Below are 9,605 nucleotides of genomic sequence, written 5' to 3'. Positions count from 1 at the left end.
TGAGGGAAAAAAACTTCACTGGTATCGGGTAGGTATCTGTATCGGCCAATACCGAACCCTAGGTATCGGAATCGGTATCGGAGGCGAAAAAGGCGGATCGGAGCATCCCTAATCACAGTGCGTGAGTACCGCATTGAGATGTCTTGGGCTTGAACCCTGGTATAGCGTGCGGCCTTGCGCAATTATAATTAAACAATATCTAACCTGATAATAAATATATTACCTGATTCAGTGTGATGGCTGAGCCTGTTTCTGAGATAACAACATGCCAATCCGTGGTTGGATTTCCTACACGGCTAACCGTAAAAAAAAAAAAAACAAGAATTCGGCTTAATTTTTCGTTCAGGGGTAGAATAATGAATAAACAGCTTGACTATTTGATTTCTACACGTGGGCAGGGAATTAAACGCCCGCATTTTAAACTGATGTGCTCTTTGTGTCGATGCTGTTACTTTAAGTATAGTAATATAATGATTTACAAAGAGACAACACTATTTGTAATGCTATGGTCTGTTCTGCTTCAATTACATAAATGTTTAAATTTGTAAATTAGTTAAAAAAAAACTCAGAAACTGTTTTGTTGATTTTGGCAAATCTGTTTTTCCACACAGAAATTCTTGTTCAGTGAAGCTAGGCTCCGTAAGGTAGCTATCAGCTATAGCAGTGATACACGCTAAACAATACTCGGCGATCTGAGCAGGAACTGGGTGGGTGTTATGTAGGTGGGTGTTATGTAGTGTTTGTGATTGGTTTCAGGTGAGCGTGTGATTAGTGAAATGGTGCATGGAAAATGTAGTCCGTGGTGACGTGCAACAGTCAGTGTAGTGAAAGAGTCAATATGATGGACGAGTGACCTCTGGTGGCGGCCGGAGGGAAGTCCACGGACCGGATTCGTGACAGGTATTTATCTATCTTTGAGAATTCTACTCACTGTGTGACTCAAATTCTCTAGCGCAGGGGTTTTCAACCTTTTAACCCCCAAGGAGCGGCTTCCAGATGCTCCAAACACTATACGATCCAGGAGGGCGGTGGATTTACCTGATTCAATGTGATGGCTGAGCCTGTTTCTGAGATAACAACATGCCAATCCGTGGTTGGATTTCCGACACGGCTAACCGTAAATCATCTTACACTGTCAATAAGCGTGACTGATACTCGAGCCAACTCTGCTCTAACTGTCGACTAGCAGTGGGAGTCAGATTGCCCCCTAGTGGATGGCTAAAGATTTGCTAACTCATATTCATAAATCCTCAAGGCAATGTCTCTGAATTAACTGATGCTCGCGGCCCCCTTGACAGGTGCTAGCGCCCCCCTGGGCCCCACAGGTTGAAAATCCCTGCTCTAGCGGACCGGATTCGTGACAGGTATTGATCTATCTTTGAGAATTCTACTCACTGTGTGACTCAAATTCTCTAGCTTTGTTACTGGAGTATCCGAAGCGCGAGCTGTAAAGGCTCTGCCCTCTTCCGGAAGGGAGGCGGGAACAGCAGCTCATTTGCATTTAAAGAGACACACACAAACAATTGCTGCCTCCCAATTCGCTTACTTATAGACCCTTTTTCAGTTAGTAAATATTGTGATGTTTTTTTATGGGCGGAGCTTAGGTGGAGGCAGAAAGATTCACCTGATTGCTTCACTAACACTAGCTAGCAAGTTTTGTTTGCTTGTTTTTTAACAATGATTTGAGGAAAATACGATTTTATCAGAGTATGTAATGTCACTCACTGTCCAAGATTGTGATTGCTATTGGAAAATGTTAACTTTAACGGAATTGGCCGACTCGGACACACTCACTCAATGGATGGACGATCTGACAGTAGTGGCCTGACACACCTACCAGATAGAGTAAATAGAAACTGAGGGCATATAAATCTTCAGATGCATGTAACTGTGTACTGACAGTGGCAATTGTAAGCAAATGCTACTACTTGAACACACACCTAACACATAACATGGGCCTTCACTGTTCCCTCTCTCTACAGTTGCATTTGTAGAAAGCGAGATGACACAAACTTTTGTTTAGTCTCTGGTCGTTAACTTGTTCCCCTATTTCTGATTAGATGGGCATGCATGAGAAATCTTTTAGTGTATCTTTTGGTCATTTGATTTTTTATTTAATATTGAAAGTAGAAAATGAGAAAACGGCTCCATTTTATTTATTTATTTTTTTTTTGCGAAAAACAAAACAAAACAAGAATTCGGCTTAATTTTTCGTTCAGGGGTAGAATAATGAATAAACAGCTTGACTATTTGATTTCTACACGTGGGCAGGGAATTAAACGCCCCCTTTCTGCTATTGGTCAGCCGAAGATCAAACCGTGCCGTCATCAGTTCTTCTGCAGTTCCGCGTGGCAGAATACTAGTCCTCTCCTGCTGCAGTTGTAGGGATTCTTAACCCGTTTTATTGCAACTACATTTAATCCAAAAATACAGATATAAATGTCAACAATATAAAGACAGAATACAGAAATGTACAGAATGTGAATTAGCACATATGTGAGTGCAGTGTTACTGAATGAGCATTTTAAACTGATGTGCTCTTTGTGTCGATGCTGTTACTTTAAGTATAGTAATATAATGATTTACAAAGAGACAACACTATTTGTAATGCTATGGTCTGTTCTGCTTCAATTACATAAATGTTTAAATTTGTAAATTAGTTAAAAAAAAACTCAGAAACTGTTTTGTTGATTTTGGCAAATCTGTTTTTCCACACAGAAATTCTTGTTCAGTGAAGCTCCTCCCATAACAATCACGTCATCAGTGAAGCTCCTCCCACAACAATCACATCATCAGTGAAGCTCCTCCCACAACAATCACACATTCAGCGATTCAGCAATAAATGCTGGAATATTCCCATCAGTTTACAAGTGCAGACGAGCATCAGATCAGTAGGAAGAGCTTATTAAAGAGGACAGAGAGAAGATGAGCGATCCAGAACCCTGCAGAATCAAACACACTGAAGAAAAAGCAGGTTGGTGTTTATTCTTCATTCTTCATTAATAATGCTGATGGTTATAAAGCTTCAAACAGTTTTAGATTTTTGTTGTAACAAGGAAAATCTTTAGAGCTGTTGAATAAACTTACTGAAGGATCAAATATTAATATTTCTTTGAACTGGATACTTTTTCCCTAAAATGTATGTTAGATAACTGAAGTTGATCAAACATATTTATTAGTTCCATAGAAACATGGAATTTGTGACTACAATTGTTTTAAACATATTAATTAGAAGACCAACGTACCTCATTCATGGAAAGTTTCAGGGACATATGATTTATAAAAACACATCAAAATTATCAACATTTTGTAACACAATTGTCTATTTTCCATTGTTATATCAGGGTTTACTTTTATGTTCTTTCATAAAAGTTCCTGAAAATGAACTGTTTTTACTTTTATTTCAGAGTTGATTGAAGAAAATGAGCAGAATGAAGAATTGAGTGAAGTTGAAGAGAAAAATCATGTTAAAACTGGAGAAAAACCTTTGAGTTGCTCTCAAACCAAACAGAAAGATTTAAAGAAAAGATGAGACAAGAAATCTTTCACCTGCACCCAGTGTGGAAAGAGTTTGACAAGCAAATATGGTCTTGATGTTCACATGAGAGTTCATACTGGAGAGAAACCGTACAGTTGTGATCAGTGCGGGAAGAGTTACACACGATCATCAAGCCTTAAGGGCCACATGAACATCCACACTGGAGAGAAACTGTATGCATGTGATCAATGCAGCAAAATGTTTTTGAGGGCATCATACCTGAAGAATCACCTGAAAGTCCATACAAAGAAGAAGCCACATTCATGTTATTTGTGTTCTTGATGTTCACATGAGAGTTCATACTGGAGAGAAACCATTCAGTTGTGATCAGTGCGGGAAGAGTTTCTCACAATCATCAAACCTTAAGGTACATGTGAGGATCCACACTGGAGAGAAACCATACACTTGTGATCAATGTGGGAAGAGTTTCTCACTATCATCAACCCTTAATGAACACATGAACATCCACACCGGAGAGAAACTGTATGCATGTGATCAATGCAGCAAAATGTTTTTGAGGGCATCATACCTGAAGAATCACCTGAAAGTCCATACAAAGAAGAAGCCACATTCATGTTATTTGTGTGGAAAGAGTTTTTCACATCTACAATATTTGAAAGAACATCAGAAAATACATACTGCTGTGAGAGAGTACATGTGCTTTGAGTGTGACAAGACTTTTACTTCAGCAAACTGTTTAAAACTGCACGAGAGGATCCACACTGGAGAGAAACCATATAAATGTTCACACTGTGACAAGAGATTCAGTCAGTCAGGAGCCCTGAAAACACACGAGAGGATCCACACTGGAGAGAAACCGTACAAGTGTTCACACTGTGACCAGAGATTCAGTCAGTCAGGAGCCCTGAAAACACACAAGAGGATCCACACTGGAGAGAAACCATACAAGTGTTCACACTGTGACAAGAGATTCAGTCAGTCAGCAAATCAGAAAACACATGAGAGGATCCACACTGGAGAGAAACCATATCACTGCACTGCATGTGGGAAGTGTTTCAATCAATCATATTCTCTACACAGACACACACAAAACAATCACAGTAAGTAGATCATTTTCAGATCAGCACTTTCAGATCTGATGCTGCGTCCTCACCAAATGAGACACAATAATGCATAAAGCAATAAAATATCTGGATAAATCTTTCCTAACCAGACATTACAAGTGACATGGAAACATTATCTAAAGTTTCACAGTGAATAAAGTTCTTCATCTTCAAAACCAGCAGATTCAACTGTGAGATTCAGATCAACTCAAAGATGGAGTTCCTCCCCAACGAACAATTTCAGAGAGTTTTATTCTTGTGTATCATTTTGCTTCATGATATAAATTATATCATTGTGTTTTCTTATGAGTTTCATATTATGTGCAATTGTCTTATAATGCATATGTATCACCTGTAGTTTGCTTACTCTTTCATGAAGGAAAGTAGCTTTTTACACACCGTTCTTGTTCAGGAATCTGAAGAAGTGTCTGTAACACTTTTAAGAGAGACTGAGATTTATTTTTAAACTTTTTCTTCACTGTTGTTTTTAAAATGACTAGTTATTCTTACACTTATGATGCATTTAGGAAATGCAGATGCAATATATACTGTCATGTAGCTTTGAAACTGATGCTTCTTTGCTTTGCTTCTTTATTAAATGTTATCTTTTTATTAATACATTATCTTTACTTTTTACATTTTATCAACATTTATTGTCTGCTGATTGTATTTGTATAAGGAAAAAGTAATTTTATAATTTTAGTTTTAAAATCTGAAAGCCACAAAGTGTTATCTTTGCTTTTTGGCCTTTCTGCTTTAAATTTCTCAATAAAGCTTTCGAATTGAATTGAATTGAAAGCCTTTATTGTCATTGTATTTTTCTGAATACAATGAAATTAGGAGCACTGCTCCTGACTGGTGTTAGAAAACAAATTGTTGAGTGTCTCAAAATAAAAGCAAATACACTTTCTGTGTCTGGAACTCTGCATAACTCTTTTTTTTTCTCATCATGTACTCCCTTCTCATTCTCCTTTGTCATCCTTTTCTCACATACAGAAAACGAAGCGTTTGAGAGAGGCGGGGCATAGAGGACCTACAATAATGTACAGTATTTGAAAAATAATGTGTTTTTTGAACATTAAAGCATGTCAACATATTCTGTTACACCAAATACACAAAATAATGATCTTTAAAAAAGCATCATATGACCCCTTTAAGAACAAACATACCACAGGGACAATGATCTCAGTGCAAATAGTTAAGTTAAGATACAAGTTACTATTGATTGATTTTTTGAAACAACTCTCTTGCAACCTTCCAATCCCAACATTATGATTTGCAAACAAACCATTTTTGAACAAATATTGTTACAGTAATGCAATTTTTCAAACACTTTGTATAAGCACATAACAGTGCTCAAACACAATATTCACAGAACAGCAACAACATTCCTTTTCTTATACTGTGCAGACACATATTGTGTACTAGTAATGCATTACGCACTTTTTACATCACATAATCCTGAGTCCATGCAGGTGCATGCCTACTCCGAACAGGTCGTGTAACTACTGCAGGTTGTTCACCCCCCTTACAGAGTTGGTATCCCCAGAGTCAAACAATGGCAGTTCACTGGACTCGTCTGTTCTGCATGGAGCTAGAGCAGGTGCTAGGTGGGATGCATTCCAGCATCGTCCATCTGACAACTTATATGTGTACAGTCCTTTCTTACCCACAACTTTTAGGGGTTTTCCAAATTTAGACTGGGTCTTTGGCACAATTCCAGGTGTATTTACACGGACATACGATCCACACTGAAATGATACATGTTTTGCGCTGCATTTTCTGTCACTGTACTGTTTACTTTTTTCTGTTTCTACCTCACATGTGAAGCAAGCCGGTGAGGTGTGAGCAGTTTGCCTGCAGGTGGCAAGCGAAGACCTGAAACGTTTGTTTAACATAGCTCTCCCATGCAAGAGTTCAGTTGGTGTGCACTGTGTTGTGGCATGCGACGTTGCATGGTTTGCCTGCAGAAAGTCTTTGGTGAACTCCTTCCACTCTCTTCCGCATCGTCCATCTGACAACTTATATGTGTACAGTCCTTTCTTACCCACAACTTTTAGGGGTTTTCCAAATTTAGACTGGGTCTTTGGCACAATTCCAGGTGTATTTACACGGACATACGATCCACACTGAAATGATACATGTTTTGCGCTGCATTTTCTGTCACTGTACTGTTTACTTTTTTCTGTTTCTACCTCACATGTGAAGCAAGCCGGTGAGGTGTGAGCAGTTTGCCTGCAGGTGGCAAGCGAAGACCTGAAACGTTTGTTTAACATAGCTCTCCCATGCAAGAGTTCAGTTGGTGTGCACTGTGTTGTGGCATGCGACGTTGCATGGTTTGCCTGCAGAAAGTCTTTGGTGAACTCCTTCCACTCTCTTCCTTCCAGTGAAGCAGTTTGTAAACTATCCTTTAAGCTGCGATTGAAGTAATACACAGATGATTCCTCTGTTTTGCAAGAACAGTTTGAAGTTGTGTGAAGTGAACTGTACTCCATTATCAGAAATCAGCTTGTTTGGGTTTCCTTCCCTACTAAACACTGTAGACAGGAACTGCACCACGGCCTGGGTGGTAGGATGCGAGACAAATGCTATCTCAGGCCACTTACTGTAATAGTCCACCATAGCGACAATCAGCAGGTGCTGCGCCAAAAGGACCCATGATGTCTATGGCCACTTTCTCCCAGGCGTCAGTAGAACATGGTACAGGTTGGAATGGTGTTATATGTGTGATGTCATGTAACTGACATGTGACACAAGCTTTGACAGCTGTTTCTACTTGTTTGTCCATGCCAGGCCACCAGTATAGCTCTTTCAGCCTCCTTTTTGTCCTTACAATGCCCTGATGCGTATCATGTGCAAGCGTGATGAACTTGGGCTGGAGACATTCTGGAACCAGGAGGCGTGTGGTTCAACAAACCACGCAACCATCCTGGAGTGAAAGTTCATGCTGCACTTGAAAATATGGCTGTAAAGCATGATCCAGTGCCTTTGGACACTTTGGCCATTTTGAGGCAAGCAGTCTGCATAACTCAGCTTGGATAGGACAAGAATCACATGCCGCTTTGAACTCAGAACTAGTTATTGCAGTGAGCATAGAAGTGAGAGCTACGACTTACAAATCATGCTCCAAACTAGGTTCAGTACTTGAGAGTGGTAAGCGAGATAAAAAATCTGCGGTCACATTCTCATGCCTCGGCTTGTATTTAATGTCATAGGTAAATGCCATCAGCCTAGCAGACCATCTTGCTATGCGCATACCTGCTCTACCTTGACCCTTAGATGACAGAAGGGTGGTCAGCATCCCCACAAGTAGGTCCTCCATCTCTCTGCAGCCCAAACACATGCTAGCGCCTCTTTTTCTACCGTGGAGTACTTCCTTTCTGCTGCGTCAGGGTGCATGAGGCAAAATCCTCTGTTCTCTCCATGTGGTCTGCATGTATCTGGGTAAGAACTCCTCCTATCCCATAGTCTGAGGCCTCTGTGGTCACTATAGTAGGTAGTTCTGGATTGAAAAGTGAGAGGGCAGCACTATTCACAATCTCAATCTCAAAGCTCTCCTCAGCCTCAGGTGACCAAATGAATGGACTAGAGCCTCGTAAAAGTACACGCAATGGCTCCACCACTGTAGCGTAATTTGGTATGAATTTAGAATACCATGATGTGAGACCCAGGAATCAACGAAGGCTAACCTCATCAACAGGAGGTGGTGTATCGGACACCGCAGAGACATAGGAAACATTAGGCTGTAATCCCTTCTCAGACAGGGTGTGGCCCAGGAATGACAGTTCTGTTTTTCTGAAGTGGCACTTCGCCAAGTTCAATTTGAGTCCTGCTTCATCAATTCACTGCAGCACAGATTGCAGGTTTTTATCATGTTCCTCGAGTGTTGCTCCTGTGACCATGATGTCATCCAAGTAGCAATGAGCTTCCGACTGACCTTTAAGGATTTCGGGCATCATCCTCTGGAAGCAGCTTGGCGCTGAGGCCAGTCCATATGGAACCCTTTTGAAATGAAATAATCCATCATGCGTCATAAACGCAGTAAGGTTTCGACTGTCCTCATGCAACACTACCTGGTGATAAGCAATTTGGAGGTCTAATGTAGAAAACACTGTTGCTCGAGACAGGTTTGCAAACATTTCCTCCATATGTGGAAGAGGAAAGCTGTCCACTACCACTGCCTTGTTAGGCTCACGTAAGTCGACGCAGAGCCGAATCCCCCCGTCTTTTTTCCAGGTGACCACTATTGGGGAGACCCACTCAGATGCATCCACTGGCTCGATTACATCCTGTTGTACAAGCTTCTGTAATTCCTTGGACAACTCATTGCAGATTGAAAAAGGTAACCGCCTCAGTTTCTGCTGCACAGGCTGAACACTAGGCCGAAGATGAACACGATGCACAAATTCTCTTGCACATCCCAGCCTGTTTTCCAACTTTGCATCTATAGATGAGACAGGATGTGTGCACTGGTCTGTACTGACCTGACCGTCACAGAGTTGTAAACACAATCCAGTAAAGAGGTCTCTGCCCAGCAGAGCTGATCCCTTTTGTACAATGTATAATTCTGTGGTAGTGCAATTGCCTGTATACGAGATGCTGGCTGGCAGGCATCCTTTCAACTGAATGTCCTGTTTTTGTCCTGTGCTTGCACGTGTCTGTACTGTACACATTATTTTTCCACAGTCACAAGCAGAATGTTCAATATTTAACACCGTCAATTCAGGCAGTGTAATTTCACGCACACGTTTGGTTCCTTGACATGTCTTTGCAAAATGTCCTGTTTTGTTACAGTTCCTGCACACCGCATCCTTTGAAGGGCATCCGGGAAAATTAGCTGCATGCTGCTCAGATCCGCAGCGGTAGCAAGTACGTGCACAGGTAACTTTTGGAGGTCTGCGAGTGGCATTGACTTTACTTTTGCTCCGTCGGGGTCTGTTATGTTGTTGAACTGCTTGTACTGAGTTGTCGGATGACGCGATCATCGCTTTAGCCTCTGCTGT

At 40.9% G+C, this 9,605-nt stretch overlaps 1 protein-coding gene across 1 annotated transcript; it reads left to right on the top strand.

Moving 5' to 3' along the window:
* Positions 1-2,916: 2,916 nt before the first annotated feature.
* On the top strand, positions 2,917-4,607 carry LOC107744064 (zinc finger protein 239-like). The gene is made up of 5 exons (XM_016557535.1): positions 2,917-2,974; positions 3,408-3,478; positions 3,551-3,765; positions 3,824-4,233; positions 4,318-4,607. The coding sequence occupies exons 1-5, from the start codon at positions 2,926-2,928 to the stop codon at positions 4,605-4,607; spliced, it is 1,035 nt and encodes a 344-aa protein (XP_016413021.1). The 5' UTR covers positions 2,917-2,925.
* The last annotated feature ends 4,998 nt before the right edge of the window (positions 4,608-9,605 follow it).

This window comes from Sinocyclocheilus rhinocerous, unplaced genomic scaffold (genome assembly GCF_001515625.1).
Source record: "Sinocyclocheilus rhinocerous isolate Xijiao unplaced genomic scaffold, SAMN03320098_v1.1 scaffold408, whole genome shotgun sequence".
Taxonomy (NCBI): domain Eukaryota; kingdom Metazoa; phylum Chordata; class Actinopteri; order Cypriniformes; family Cyprinidae; genus Sinocyclocheilus; species Sinocyclocheilus rhinocerous.
Note: the sequence above shows the minus strand (reverse complement) of the source record. Positions and strands in the feature narration are given on the sequence as shown.